General features: G+C 47.7%; 1 protein-coding gene across 1 annotated transcript; it reads right to left on the bottom strand.

The window, feature by feature from the left end:
- Nucleotides 1-1,886: 1,886 nt before the first annotated feature.
- On the bottom strand, nt 1,887-15,297 carry dgat1b (diacylglycerol O-acyltransferase 1b). The gene is made up of 17 exons (XM_076049298.1): nt 14,949-15,297; nt 14,037-14,124; nt 13,021-13,061; nt 12,762-12,847; nt 11,100-11,152; nt 10,635-10,740; nt 7,619-7,747; nt 7,288-7,359; nt 7,058-7,161; nt 6,755-6,793; nt 6,605-6,646; nt 6,466-6,510; nt 6,212-6,324; nt 4,691-4,756; nt 4,169-4,256; nt 3,593-3,655; nt 1,887-3,300 (listed from the first exon to the last, which is right to left on the bottom strand). Exons 1-17 carry the CDS (start codon nt 15,176-15,178, stop codon nt 3,151-3,153), a joined length of 1,515 nt encoding a protein of 504 aa, XP_075905413.1. The 5' UTR covers nt 15,179-15,297; the 3' UTR covers nt 1,887-3,150.
- Nucleotides 15,298-16,273: the final 976 nt, after the last annotated feature.

Raw genomic sequence — 16,273 nt, 5'->3', positions numbered from 1 at the left:
GGCGGCCGCCCTCTCGCTGATGTATTCAAAACAAACCCAAAATACTGACGCTGAACAGACTTTGGTTATCTCACTCTGCGCAGCCTGACCTACAAAACTTTACAGTTCATTTCGTGTTGCTCTGGGCCCGACACTTGTGTTTTGTTTTTTTTTTACTGAAGGTGAAACACAGAGGCAACGTTATCTTGCTGGGGGAAATAAATTTTCTTTGTTACGCTTCTTTAAGCCGGTTGAAAGAGCACGGCGCCGAGTTGCGAAAGGTTAGAGACTGCGTCAGGACACTAACGTGCGGGCACGTGTCTTGATGAGTTGCTTGGACGTGGATTTGATCAAACGGCTACCGCGCTTCTTCATTTTAATCGCTGCAGCTGCAAATCAACTCATCGTGATGAATGTGGTTCTTCTGGAAGCAAAGTAGCGGTGAGGGGCGCGGCTTTCGTGGGATTCTCCACTGAAGTTCTTTGTAGGACGTGCGGCCCAATTATGGTCGGCCAAAACACATGCACACGTACCTCGGTGAAAATGCCATTTGAACACAAGCAGGCCATGGTGGTGACGCGCTGCAGGTTGTTGCACTTCATCCGTCTGGGGGGAGAGACAGGAGTGTGTGTCCTGGTTTCCTGTCTAAAGGGCGGCCATCGCTCACCGCTTGTCAGCGTTCCTATGGAAAGATCCGGAGTAACGGATGTCGGGGGGAAAAGCCATGGATCACGCCGCAGCTGAGGACAGAGAGGAAAGAAAGGAATGGGCTGGACCGGACCACCTGACCGGGTGACTCGGGGCCCGTTGCTGACAGACGTCCACATTAGTGTGTGAGTGCAGGACTTCAGGTAAAAGCTGAAGATCTTTGCTGAGGAAGAGTCCCACGCAACGGGCCAGCTGCAGACGTGTGGCCCCGCCCACCCCACCCTAATCCTCCATTAGTGGGCTTAGAGCTGGGCGGAGCCGAGGTGAGCGCTGCTCCTCTCCAGCGTGATACACAGGAGGAAATGAAGCCTTGAATAAAACATTGCATTAATCCCTCCCTTTATAATGCAGGCAGGAAGCAGCAACACATTGTCTCCATTACCATTCACAATGACCTTTTTTCCCTTCACAAAACCACTCCTTGAAGAGCCCGGCTGTCATTGGCTGGAAGTGTGGTTGCAGCAGTGTCTCAGGAAGGAGCGCCAGCTCAATAAAGAATCTGCCTTCTGTTTCCCAGCCGTTTTATGGTGACAAAAACACTCAAACAACCCCGAGACGGTGTTCCAGGTTTAAACCGGATCAGAACCCTGCATGAAGACTTCTCCGGAGGAAAAGACAGAAAGAGACAGGAGGAAGAAGCAGAAGAAGCGGGTACAACAATCTGATGAAAAGTTCCCTTCGGCCGTGTGTGCCCCCTCACATCCACAGCACTCTGCTGACCGTTGTTTAACCAGATGTCACACTTGCAGAGCACAGGAAGACTCAGGTTGGACTTGAATGGCCCGGGACTGTTTAACTGAGTGTCAACCAGACAGAGGACAGGTTCACAGCTCTGTCAACACATTCTGAGGGGACAAATCTACACTTGCACGGACGTAATGTAGTCCACCTGCCTCAAACATGGAGGGAAGCGATAGGAGCAAGTTTCATATTGTCTTTAACAGCAACCCGACCTCCAGCATCGCTTTTACAGGTCAAACAATCCCCTGGCCTCCTCCTTCTGTCTTTCTTTGAATGTGAGATGAATGTGAAAGTGGCGCCGGCCACGTCTTCCAGAGCTCCTCACGTCATCGCCAGGCCGACTGATAGAATTTGATGCATCACGCAGCGGAGCGGCCAGACTTGCCTTTAAAGTCTGCGTCTCTTTGGACATCACGGGAAATCAGCAAAGACTTGAGCAGGAAAAGAAAACAAACGCCTTGTGCCTCTGCAGGTTTGCTTTATTATTTCAGAAGACTTGACAGCGGCCTGAAGGCACGTCGTTGACGTGGACCAACCACAGTAGAGGAGCGCTACAGAGGAAAGGGGACCTGGTAAGTGGCGCTCTGCTCAGGGACGGAGACACCTTTTGTCCTTTCATCGTGACACACTTTGGAGCAAAACAATCCGAGAATAGCGGCAAAGGAACTCTGGAAAGTGCCGGAGGAAGCAGATCCACGGTATCGGCATGAATCCTTCATGGACACAACACTGAAGATCACTCCAGCAACAAGAAGCTGCTGCTCCAAAGCCACCACAAATGCAGATGTTTGCAGCTGCAAAGGGGCTGAAAGATGTGACTTCAGTGTGACACCCGTGTGGACATTATCATTGTGCATGTCTGGAGGAGGAAAAGAGGGACTAAAGTGCTTTACAAAACAGATGGCATGAAACACAATTTCCAAGCATTAGCATTAGCTGCGCTAGCCTCATAGCTGCCAGTTAGCTGCTCGCTGCTGTACACGTGACTTTAGCTTCCAAACGGCTTCAAATGTCAAGTTTTATGATGAAGCTCAATAATAGCAACACAGACAAGTTTTAAAAAACTTTATTTAAAACATTACATTTTAGATTTTAGCTGCCCTTTCCATTTTATTTCGATGTCATTATTTAACTTTACGTGGCAGAGGTTCCAAAGCACTCGGTGAACGCCGGGATAGGATATATGAAGCATTTCACTGGCACAGAACAAAATAAACAAAATCAAACAAACGAGACACTGGTTTTTCTTTTCATTGGCCTTATCATGCAAATGCCGTACCACCCAGATTCAGGTCCCTCTTCTCAAAAAGGAAACACAGAGGCCCAAGTATGAAGGTGAGCGACTGAAACACGACGGAATAAAGAGTGAGATAACGTGAGCTGCAGTCATGGTGCCGCCCAGCTGAGAAGCAGCCACAGAGCCTCTGGTGGAGCGGTGCAGCGAGTTTCAAGCACCACATATCTAAGCAGCAACTCTGGCTGCTAGATCAGAACAAAATCTAGTTATAAAAGCAAAGACGCTTCATTTATTGATCACATTCCTCATTTTGAAATATACATCTCTAGTTTCTGCCTTAAAACGCCTGAACATTTCCCACCCTACTATAAAAAAAAAGTGGTATAAAAGCCGCCACAGGGCTTATTGTAAACACGTGATCGTTCCACCCCAGTTCGTACAGTACAGGTCAGCTCCATCACCACCACACAACTGCCTGTCCCACATCAGCCAGTCTCCTCTCTGTAGTGCAGAACGTAGTAGTCGTGAACATACATGAGGACGGCGAACGGCTGACCAATGATGATGGAGATCCACACGGCAGCGTTGCCGTAGTTGCCGCGGACAAAGCGGCCCGCCAACCAGGCCAGCGGCAGCTGGAGGAAGAGAGCAGAGCAGACAGTGAAGACAAGGGGAGGAAACCACCGGCTTCCTGCTTGACCACTGCACTAGAAGAACTGTGACCATGACCATGAACAGCTGCCTGAAGCAAGCTTGATGGCTTTCCATCCATCCTTCACTGCTGCAGTAATGCTGAGCAAATCCCCAACATTCAATCAACTCTCACTCTCATTTCTTTACAGCGGCGGCACAAACTGGTTAGTTTGGGGTTAAAAAAATAAATAAAAAGATGGTTTCAATGTGACGGCTGCGTGTGTTTGTCCTCACCTGCGCCATCATGCCCATGAAGGCCCAGAGTCTGAACATCCTGAGAGGTACACTCACCAGGTACTGGCACACACACACACACACACACACACGCACACACACACACACACACACACACACACACACACACACACACACACACACACACACACACACACACACACACACACACACACACAGTTAGTTCAAATCAAGGTTATGTGTAAAATACCTGCAGCTCAAACTGGACACTTTCAATATTATTTGTGGGCGTATCAATAAAGTTTGGCTGTTTCCATTCAAGTGAAGGAGGGGCATCAGCGGGAAGGTTTAAACCAATCACCAGGCTGGGTTAACCTGGTGAACGCCTGCTCTTTATGTGGACGTGGTTCCATCAGGTCTACAACAGGAGGTCTTGGTCTGTTTATGGACCCCCAGTTCAGGTTTTTAAAACCATCAGGTACCTGGTGTGATGGTTACAACTGCTCCGCCTCCAGCGATGCACCAAGCCAACAGTTAGGACATTGGAATGCGTCTCCAGAACTACACAGAGTGCCAACATAAACAGAGCGAGGAGGGTTGCACCTCAGATCTTACCTCGTGGAAAAAGGCAGACAGGAAAAAGACAGCTGATTGGCTGAGCATTTTACCGAATCCTCTCCTCAGCAGCGGCTTGTAAAAGTGGCTGCAAGACAAACAAGAGGGGCAGATGTTGGACTGAGCGGATTAGCAGAGAGTGAGTGCAAATCAGAAAAAGCCAAGAACGAGCCGATGTCATGGAAAAGAGGCCCAGTGTGAATTAATGTGAACCCGCTCCGGTCACTGAACCATTGAAAGCAGGCAGAGCCATGCTGATTGTTGAAGTGACACAACAAATGATTGCACGACACGTCCTCCAAAAGCATTTCAGAGGATTCTTCATCTGCGCCTGGACTGAAGCTCTTCTCCTCCAGCAGGACGTTGAGGAGCATCCACTCTGCTGGTGCTGCTGAGTGCAACCTCACCACGCTCAGCCCTGCTTCAGTGGAAGTGGACGCGAGATGGGCCGCAGGCGCTGGACAGATGAATCGCTCCTCTAAATGTTGCGTACGATCAGTGTTCAGTGTGTGAGCAACTCACCGCAGACACCACTTGTGCACGGGGATGTTCCAATTCTGCCAGAAATATGTGACTGTCTCGGAGTTCCTGGAAAAGGAGTCAGACGATAGATCAAATGAAGAAGGAGAAGAAGAAGAGAAGACGAAAGTTGGCAGGAGCATCTCGGGGTGTAAATAATGAAACTGGGGCAGTTTGATCAACGTTTATGAACATGGAAAATCTTCATTCTCCTGCAGGAACAGGGGAGTGATAGAGAGTGTTTGTCAGTAGAGGCAACATTCTGAAAGTGATGAATCTCCTCCAGTCTGTGGCGCTGCAAAATGCTGCCATCGTTTTCAAGCTCCCTTACTTTGCAAAACTCCCCTCAGCAATGTTTTCCAAGCATCTGCAATCTGTCAGCAAACTCCCCACCAGTGTGAGAAGCCCCTGCGTCTATTTGACTGTGTGCTAAAGCACAGGTGCTACCCAGGAAATGAGAATCTCCTGAAGAGGTTGTTGTATTTCTGCAATTCAGCTCAAAAGGTGAATAATGTGACATATTACATAAAGGAATATTATGCAAATCAATGTATTTCAAGTTTTTATTTCTTTGGATTTTGCTGATCAGGTCTTGCAGCTTAAAAAAAAAACCCTCAAGTTTTATAATAATGTTCTGAGTTTGTGGCTTTGTGCTTTTAATGGGCTGAAAATCTTCATGAGCAAAGTTACAACAAGGAACTGCTCGAGATGTCAGTTTGCGTGGAACGGCTCAATAAAACGTGTGGCTTTCATCTCAAATTGCCAAAATAAAACAACCTTTACTGGATATTCTCACGTTCCGGCAAGCAGCACTGATGCAAAACCTCCAGCCGCCCTCTTCTCAATGTGTGGAAAGTGCAGTATGGCCAGTGAGGCACCACCTTCATCACAACAGGACATCGACCCCTGACCCTGCAAGCACCAAAACCTAATCAAAGACTCATTTCATGGAAGCACTGAGGGCAAATACTTCTCAGACGCTTCAGTTTCTTTTATCCCACCAATCAACAGATTGTGTAGAAGATCCCAGTGGCACCAGGAAGCCGCTGAACCCGTGGAGGCTTCCTGAGCTCTGCCTGAGCCGTCAGCCTGGACCGGAACGTGGACTCTGAATCACAAACAGTCGAGTCCACCTCGTTTACGTCCCGCTGTCTCGCAGGCTTAAGCCGACTCAGCCGCAATGGATGAATATTTACTTCTGAGCCGTGATGGGACAGTTTGGTGGAGAGAACGGTATTCTAATAATAGCACTGACACGGAGCTGCTTGTAACAAGTGGGTCAGGATTCCTCCAAAGACACCAGTCTGGGGGAGTCTCTCCACAAGCTAAACCGCTGACGACAATGGTGCCGCAGATGCGGTGCAGATTCCGATTTGAAGTCGTCTTCACATGCTTGGTCTTTTCAAAGCAAATCCATAGCTGCCACAGTGGCTTCCTGACGTGCGTCACAAACACCTGCAGACCTGTTCTCGACGTGTTCCTGCAAAGTCCAACAGTTCCAGTGGAGCGCAGAGCAGAACCTACCACCAGTCCTTGTAGAACTCTCTGTCCCCAAAGCGAAGCAGCTCAGCGGTGAAGTTGAGAGACGAGTGAAAGAAGCAGTAGAAGAACATCAGCCAGAGCAGGTGGTTGGGAACCTGGAGGAGGCCACAAGATGGAAAGACATGACAGCGAGGCGTCAAACATGTGAAAAACCTCCCACAGAGACAGACTGTGGACTGTGATCAGCCTGCACGCTGGTCAAGAGCACACACACACACACACACACACACACTCACGGCCAGTCTCAGCAGTCTCTCTGCCATTCTGGACACGTCCATGTCCTGCAAAGGAGAGGAGCTCACATTTAAAAACACAAAAAACAACTTGGCAACACAAGGTGGAGTGAGGTTGCCGCCGTCCCTGCTTCAGCCTCACCTCTAATGGTTTCATGGAACTCTGGATAATAGGGACCATCCACTGTTGGAGAGAAAGGAGAGAGCAGCGTTGAAGATCAACGTCTGAAGGCATCTGATGGCAAGAAGTCAACAAAACAGCAAGGATCAACTGTGGGTTCTCAAGGTTTACCTGCTGAGTGAGAGCGACCAGCAGCTGAGTGAAGAACAGCTGTGGACAGACAGACGGACACAAGTCAGAGACTCATTTAAAAAACAAAAACAAAAAAAAATGGTTTAAAAACTGTTAGACAAGAACTGATCTGCACTGTGTTATCTCCAAGTGACAGCGACAGTGATGAGCTGAGCTGTCTGAGAGGTTACTCCTGTACCAGTCTATATGAGTGTGACTGAAATCAAAGGCACCGCATGAATCCCAAGTCTCCAGAGAGGAGGAGGAGGAGGACGAGGAGTGAACGTTGGTGAAGGTCCTCACCATCTCAAACAGCCTCCTCAACAGGAAGCCCATACGAATCTTGGGGGAACGCGGAAAGTTGAGCTCGTAGCACAGAGTCGGCGCAAAGACAAAGTAGTACATGTCTGAGGAGAGCACACACACACACACACACACACACACACACACACACACACACACACACACACACACACATGAGGTGCAGTCCAATGGAATGAACATGGAGAAACACTGAGGAGAGACAGACGCACCTCTGAAGGTGAGGTTTCCAGGATGGCACACCTTGCTGTTCCTGCTTCCAGAGGAGTGCTGATCCGAAGGACCTGCGTCCAAACACAACAGTCACCCATCGTTTGCGAGTATCCTCCCATCCCTGTGTTTGATGTGGCCGAGGAGGTCAAAAGATTCAAATCCCTCTACCGTCCCCTGAGAGCTGCAGTGGCTGCTACTTGCCATTAGATGTCACTGTAACAGCATGAGCAGGAAGCCACACTAAACTGAAACACAGTCTGCGTGCGCACACACACACACACACACACACACACACACACACACACACACACACACACACTAGGAACTCACAGGACAGCGACCTGGCCAGTCTCTTGGCTTTGGCTGTGCTCAGCTCTCTGCACCACATGTTGACGTCCTTGTAGGAGTAGAGCTTGAGGAAGAGGATGGTGTAAGTGCCCAGCACGAAAACACCTCCCACTGAGAGGAGAGGGGACACGGAGAGAGACAAGATGACAGTTATTACTGCGGAGCGGACAAAGACCAGGCCGGCGGCGGCAGGAGGGGGGGGAAAACACTGTGGAGAGAAGAAGGGAGGGAAAACGAGTAAAGAAAAAAGTATGAGATAAAAGATGGAAGGAAGCAGTGCCAGAACAAAGAGTCAGGGAAAAAAAGGGAGATAAAGGAGAAGGCAGGAAGTGAGGTCATCTTTTGATTTGGAACAAACAGAAAAACAAGCAAGAAAACCGTCACAACCAGGCCAAGGACACCATGATTACAAGGAGCTGTTTACATGTTAGTGTGTGAGTGTGTGTGTGTGTGTGTGAGTGTGTGTGTGCAGTGTATAATGTGTGTCAGTGTTTTCTTTGATAGCCAAGACGAAAACAAATACAGATATTATCTAAAGCTCTATTCAAACCTGGAGAAGGACAGTTCACAAGTTCACCACAGTCACATTGCACAGTAGTTCACAGAGCTGCTGCTCACTACTTCAGGCTCCACTGCATTGTCCATGCCAGGCTGCCATTCTGGAAAGTCACGTCTGGACAGAATTCCAAGCAATGGGTGGACACAAGGCAGTGCCCCTGCAGATGCCTCCGAGCTGCCTGCACGCTGCTGGGAGCTGCTGGGTTTCCTTCAGAAGGACCGAGAGCTCTTTGTGGAACGTTCAATTCAATTCTAGCAGAGTCGCTTGGAGACCAGGCACGTTTCTCCCATCTTTTTAGGTCAAATCATCATGGTAAAACCTCACACCTCAAAGAGGAGAATAATAAAGAGCTGCAATGTTACTGTTGGTGTGAAGTAGCCCTTTAACTTAAATGTCCACGTGCCCTGAAGCAGTCCAACCACCAGGACGCCGTCAAAGCCCACCATATGCTTGGCCCATGCCTAGCAGACCCCCGGACTAACATGGTAGACACACACACACACACACACACACACACAGTGCTGCTTGTGTGGGCAGGGTGAGGTGGAGGTCGGCACACCTGGCACCAACCACAGCAGATCTTATCCCTGAACCATCTGTCTCTGTGTGGCTCCTGGACAACTAGATTGGCCCCAAGACAGCCACTGTAGCTTCACATCACACACACTGTGTGTGTGTGTGTGTGTGTGTGTGTGTGTGTGTGTGCGTGTGTGTGTGTGTGTGTGGGGGCAACAGAAGCCAGTCATTTTTACCCCACACTCATCTTGGGCTGCTCACTTCCTGCTATTTGCTGCTTCACATCAGCGTCCACGCAGCACACTGGCTGACAGGCCGCCACTGAGAGCAGCTCCGACACGCAGCCTGCATCAACACTACCGTTGCTTTAAGAGAAATCACATCCCATTATAACCCCAAGAAGAGGCTGTGAAAGAGAAACGCCTCGCTCGTACAAATCCATTGTGAAGAGCAAAACATTTCTCGGCTCATTGGCACCAACATATTAAGTGATGCTGGAGATGGCGATTGTTGGTCTACAGATAATTCCCCTCTGCTGTGGTCCTTCATGTGTGAACAGCAGCACGGTGAGGACAGACGGGGAGACTTTTGACTGCTTGAACTCCCAGTGAGAACACAGGACAGAGGCCACGCCAAGAGCAGAGACCGGCAGATCTCCCTTCAACTGGCCAGCCGGTCCAGAGGAGCTCTAATTAATGCTTGAAGAATAATAATGATAATAATAATAAAAAAGAAGGCTTTCCTGCTGCTTCATCAGAGCAGAGCAGATCCACAGTCGGGGCCACAGGAGGAACATTATGCTTGCCTCCATACGGACTGGCTCGCTGTGTAAATGGAAGATTTTTTTTTCTCTGACTTCATCTTATAACAACAGACACAAGGCCTTCTTTTACATTTGATGTGCAGTGGGACCTTGAAAGTGATTGACGCTGATGGGATGTGGAGGGTTTGTGGCTAAAGCGGTAAAAAGCAAGCTCAGCACAATCGACTCTTTGGTCTTATTTATTTTGAATTAACTGGTATAATTTAGGGAACCATGGCCTCAATGGCCTTTTGCACAGAATGTGGTGCGAGTGCAGGGTGCAGGGTGAAAAGTGGCTACTTTAGCGCAGGTGAATTGCTGTGTTTGTGGAGGGCGGCCACGGATGGTGTCAGGCAGCCTGATGAAGACGGCAGGAAGAACCCTTGGATGACCCTGAAGCAGCAAACACGCCCACCTTGGCACAACTCCTCCCCCCCTCCACTGCTCTGAGCCAGCTGGAAATAATCCAGACATGACCGACTGCTCCATTACCACTAACGCACTCCAATTATGACTGTGTTAGAGATGTCTTTTACTGCGCTATCACACTGGTCAATAGTTTCTGTGAAGGGGAAGGAAGCCGCTCTCCTCGTCTTTATCGCGTTACGTTCCACGGTATTCACACGGCTCGATACACCGATCCAAGTGACCGCAGTGCTACTGCACGTGGTCGCCATTGCTGCAGGACACTTGGCTTTGCATGCTGCAACCACATTCACCCGGACCGCCCAGTCAAAAACAAAGCAAACGGGGGTTGCGATGGGCGAGGTTTTAAAGGAATAGTTCAGCAATATTCCAGGAATTCCTCCCCAGTTTTCCGCTGACCTTTTCTAATCCACGTAACCCCTCTGGAGTTCAACAGAGAATAATTCCACCTAATGCCGGCACAACGGAGGCCTCTGTGGCACGGTGCAAACGTCCCTTAGCTCCATGTTATAAGGCAAACCATCAATCTAGTACAAACGTTTCAATTAAAATCGAGCAAAACCATTTGGACTTCCAGGAGTAAATGAGATTCCGGAACTCTGAAGCTGAACCGCTCCCCTTTTGAATATGACTGATGATCATTTCTTTTCCTTGGAAATGAAGTGACTTTAGAAGTCAATGAAAGACTACCCTACCTGGGGTAACGGAGGGTAGCAGCAGCACCACTGCTGCAGGGAATGTTATCAGGACTGCCATGTTTATGCAATGGACCAGGCATCCAAACTGCTCACTGAACGAACCCTGAGACAGAAAGCAGAGAAGCAGAGTTTTTTTCTTTTCATATTCTTTTTTTTTTTTTCGTACAGTCTCTGTGTTGTGCAGAAGGGGAACACAGAAATTCAGCAGGGAAGTTTGAGGCATTGGTTTGCTCTGATTTGGAACATGGCAGAACTTTGAGATATCGTGGCCCACGTTATTTTAAAAACCTTGCCATGGCCCATATTCATGCCAAACCGCAGCAGCACGTCTGAGGAAGTGACTCCCCATCAGGTCTTCACTCAGCCAGTGGGAGGGGTGTTAACAAAAGAAGAAGAGAGGAAGGAGGAGACAGTCTGGAACGCAGCCATGTGACCCACAACTTGAAGCTTTTCTCCACTCACCTTTGACAGCTGCCTTTCAGTGTAAAGTGCCACAACAATAAATATATTTTCCACTGTAAAAGAAAAAAGGGAGGGAGGACCAATGAGCCAATGTGAATGTCAGCACAAGAAGACAAATACACAAGTGGAGACACGGCCTGTGGGTAATGGGATGAATTCATTGGTCGTTGCCTGGTACTGACAGCTCGATGGTATTCATGGCGGTTCGACGGTATATTATACACAGCCCAGTGAAGAGACGAGGAGCGGAGGTCCTGCAGTGCAGTGTCGGCTGCTCGCTGCAGCTTCTCTACCTTCAAACTGCAGCTGTTTTTCTTCTTAGTTGAACCGGATTATTTTGTCAATATTTCTGCTGAGCGCATCAGGACAGGAGAAATGAGGCAGCACTAACGGAGCGGTGGCTGAGCGAACTTCGGGGAGATTGCTCACTTTCCTGACGAGGCCGATTTGAGACTCAGTGACTCGTCGTAATTGCGGCGATTGTTTTATTCCGAGGCCCTAATCGGTGCATGAGCATGTCAATCTGTCTAATCCAGCGTGTGATGAGATGACTTCACCGCCAGACACGCCGACTGCTGCCTTTCATCATCAATCCCGTCATTAAAGCCACTATTCATTAATTGCTGCTGCTTTAAATCACTTCCTCTTACAGTTGAGCGGTGCGCTTGTTTTGGGCCTACAGAAAGCGGTCATGGAGAGAGGAGGGAGTAAAGAGTACACACGACTTCATGCGGAAAAGAATCTGATTTTAATATCAAGTTAAAAACTGATAGTAGCTCTGTGTGTGTGTGTGTGTGTGTGTGTGTGTGTGTGTGTGCAGTGTCCCATAAGCTGGCTTGTCATTTACTGTGTTGTTGGGGCGTCTGTGTGTGGAAGCCAAAGTGTGAGTGTTTAAATTGCTGCAGAGCCTCTGCTGGACACTGGTCCATTGGGACTGAGCTGCTGCTGCTGCTGCTGCTGCTGCTGCTGCTGCTGCTGCTGCTGAGTGGCCTCCCATCCTCACCGGCTCTGACTCCCCCACCTCAACTCACCCCCCCCCCCCCCTCTCTCTCTCTGTACTCATCATGGTCTCTCATCCCTTCACTGCCTCCACCTTCTCACTTATGCATTCATTACAAGTACCCCACCCATCACTTAATATTATCCTTCATTTGCTGCACCCCCCCCCCACCACCCCCCGCTCCTCTTTCTGCTGCAGTTTATTTGTGCAGTATATAGGGCGCATGATTGACCCCCTGGAGACGCTGTGAGCTGCACCACTGCAGAATGCCACTGCAATACACCATAGAAATTAATATTAGGAGAAAAAAACCTCCACCGACGGAATCACCTGTTAAATCACCAACTTGCAGTTTGATGTTATTCATTGCTGAAACTGACTGGAGATGAAAATTGATCGGCTTGATGGTTTAACTGAGTGACCTTTGTAAGGTTTTGACGTTCACGAGCGACAATTTTGTCATTTATTCATCATCTACGTCAACGGATGTCTTTGTGCATTGCTGCCGAAGGGTCCGGGCATTTATGGACAAACGCTGTCTCCCATCATCTTTAACTCATTCCACCATTCATTTCTACCTCATATCATGAGTGTTCAATTCATGTAGTTTACAATGATGACAGCACTGTTTTTGCCTCCCACAGACAGAAAGCTGAACCTACCAATGATCAGCCAGGCTGCTGGCCAGCTGTAGGGATCCTTGAGAAATAAGGAAAGAACCTGGATCGGGTCCACCAAGATACCGTATCTGGAAAAGGAGGTGGCAGAAACAGGAGTCGGTATTCTAGTTGGATTTCACGTCAAAGTGCTGCATGAAGTAAACCAATTAGAAACTACATATTCTTTTTACATAAGATTAAAATTCTGAAAATCTTTTGAAGTTAATGTGAGGTGAGAAAAAAGCAGAGAAAACCTTCTTACCTTAACAGATTTTCTAGAAAGAGACGAGCATTGCTCAACACCTGGGACAAAAATGTCAGCGATAAGTCAAACATCTGATGGTGGAATTTACATGTTTTCCATTCTTGCTCTTTCATGTGTAATAGCCCATATGTGACCACCCCCCCTTCTTGCCTGGCTCTTCCTATATCTTACTTCTCTCTCTGCAGTAGGCTTCTCCTTCTCTATATCCTTTTCACATTCCTTTCATCGTTCCTACGGGCTTTTCCTCTTCCTAAATGGATTTTAATATCTCATTATTCAACACAAAAGGCTGTCTGAGAGGGGATTGGACAGAAGTTCTGTGGGGATGAAGGAAAACCTCCTGCGATGAACACAACGATCTGTGTTCAAAGCCTGGATTAAATGAAGGCTTCCCCAGCAGCGTCTCCTCCACTATGTGAAAGCTGCAAATTAGACTGAATCATTGCAAGGTCTTGAGGATCTGTTGAACAATACACTCAACAGCAACAACAACTGAAACAGGGCTTCTTGTTCTTTTTGCATTAAGGTCACGTCAGGTTACAAAGACCCAGTGAATATGTTTGCATATTAGTGAATATTTGTAACACAATGTGAGCTAAATCCCATATTGTCACCCTATTAAAATTATGGCCTATGTCTTTTTTTTTTCTTTTTTTTTCTTAAAATTTTTGGGGAAACACAAAACGAGATGGCCAACATTGTCAAGCGATTAAAGACAAAAACTCATTGTCATTAAAAAGAAAAAAAAAAACACTTTATTTTGATAGGGTGTCGATATGTATGTCAGTTTTATACGTGTGGATCATATGATAGGTTTATATATTTTACATTTTCTGAACTGGGTGACTGAACTAACCAGCAGCAATTAATTCCTCCTCAGTTTAGCTCTCCCTTCAGATTTGATCAAATGAGTGTTGAGTGCAGAGTTCAGAAGAAATGTGAAACGCTAACGCTTCCTTATTCAACTTTACAGTTTGTGTGTTTGCTTTTGTATATACAAGCTCCAGTCTTACCAGCATGACCACGCACCAGTTGAGAACTCCTCTGTAGTTTCTGTAACCACTGGCTGAGCTCAGCAAAGACTCCTTTGTGTTATGACAACTAAAAAAAAGAAGGGGGAAGGGGGGGGGGGGGGAATTACATTTACATATTAACGAGAACTGTTAATCTATGTTAAATATTAGATGTATCATTGGCACAGCATTTAATTTTATTTTTTTTTCTCGGGAATTTCTTTGAAAGAATGTCTTCAAGAATCTATGTATACATTACTTGCATATATAGGTTTTTTTGTTTATATATTTTTTTTTTGTTCATATATATATATATATATATATATATATACATATACATACATATATATATATAATGTGAATTTCCTGCCCACCAAGCAGAGAAAAGTGATCTCGCTTAAGAAAAAACAAACTAAAATCACTGAAACTCGTGACCGGTTCAATAAATGGATGAAATGGCGACAGCAGAAACGACTGCGAAGAATTCAGGACGACCGACGTGTCTTGTGTCACACTGACCCCACTTTAACCCCTGACTACTACTACTACTACTGCTGCTACTTCCTTTTATTGCTATTAATGCTTTTGTTTCTTTGTCCTTGTGCGAAATATAATTTGTCTCCTGTGATGTGTAAATTCTAATGTTTGTGAATTTCATAAAGATATATATATGTTTTTAAAAAAAACAAAAAAAAAACAGCGCGAAGCCCCCTCCCAAAATAAAGATCTGCTGGCACTTCCGGTTAAAAGAATTAGAAGAAGAAAAAAAGAAGAAGAAGAAGAAGAAGAAGACGCCCAGCTCAGCCGCCTGCAGCGCGCTGCTACTGGGCTAGTTGACACGTTGCCTCCGCTAATTCAGGAGGAAGTCGCTGAAGACTCCATGTCACTCCCACGCCTCACCTCGTAGCTCACCTCAACCTCTCACCCAGCTCGTTCCTGCCCCTCTGCTTCTCACTCTTTGGCGAGGCGGTCTCCAGGGAGCGGTCCCGCCGCTTGCCCTGGCCGCTGCCGGCGGCCGCTGAGCTCTGACACGCCGCCGCAGAAAGGCTGTCCACGGCCAGCAGACTGGCCGTCCTCCTCTCCGCCAGAGTCGCCCTCCTCCGAGTGCGAGTTAAGGCCCCGTTAGCACCCGAGTCGCCCATTGTGAGGGAGAATAAGAGCCCACCCCAGCTGCCTAAACTAGTGCAGTTTACTTGGACAGAGTGCCTGGCATGCCTGCCCGCCTCGGCTGTCACTGTAGCAGCAGCAGCGGTAGAGGAAGTGAGCGAGTGACTGCATGGATTTCCCAACAACCAACCGCCCGCACGGGATCAAATTTCCTCGGGGTTGTGAGAGCTGGAGGAGTGCGTTGGTGACGCCACCACGTTAAACGACACTGCAAGTCTCTCCTCCCCCCCCCCCCCTCCCGTGTGTGTGTGTACGCGCGCGCGCGCGCGAGAGAGAGAGAGAGCAGTCTGACGGCTGCAAACCTCAGGTGTTGCGTGACCGACCGGTGAGTCAAGTTTATACAAAGAGCGGCTAATGATGGGCGGGTTTCCATAATGTGCGTGCAAGTCAGGGCACCGCCAACCGAGTGGACGTTTGACTCTGAAACTGAAGGCAATTTGGCATTTTAGAATGTGAACCGTGGCACTTTAAATGCACAATAAAGATCTGCCGCCGGATGTCAACTATTGTAGGCAGTCTTAGAAACAGGAGCAGCTGGTCCATTTCATAAATAAAAAAAAACATGCTGAAAATGGAATAAGTATGTCAAAGTACTTATTTTTTTGACCCACACTCCTCAATTTGCCGTGGAAGTTATCAGAAGTTGGCAAACACCTGTTGTAGCTCTCCACTAAATGGCAATAGTTAGCCCTCTGTTTGAAACATTCTGTTACATAAATACTTGCTTCTGGCTTGCGGCTAATATTGACGCTTTGTTGGACCCATTTGGAAAGGCTGACAAACAAGGTGACGTCAAGGTCAGAGAATACAAGCGTAGTAGTTGTAATCTAAGAGTAAACCTAAGCACGGGGTACATGGCTGACCGGAAGTGTTGTCTCTGGACGAGGCCTGGCAATATCATGATGATTGCTGTCAGAAAGGTGTTGGTTTGCAAAAGTAAAATGAATGAAAAGGGAAATAAGCCAACGCACGCGCGCGTCGCTGCCAGACTGGCGTCTGAAAGCCGCGCTTTAATGAGAATGCCCTTTCTGTCTGCTCCGCCTCTGTGTGCTTATCAATACCATGGTGGG

The sequence above is a fragment of the Nelusetta ayraudi genome, unplaced genomic scaffold, assembly GCF_046127955.1.
Source record: "Nelusetta ayraudi isolate G7.1 ecotype Tasmania unplaced genomic scaffold, CSIRO-AGI_Nayr_v1 ptg000113l, whole genome shotgun sequence".
Lineage (NCBI taxonomy): Eukaryota > Metazoa > Chordata > Actinopteri > Tetraodontiformes > Monacanthidae > Nelusetta > Nelusetta ayraudi.
This window is presented reverse-complemented; position numbering and strand designations above follow the sequence as displayed.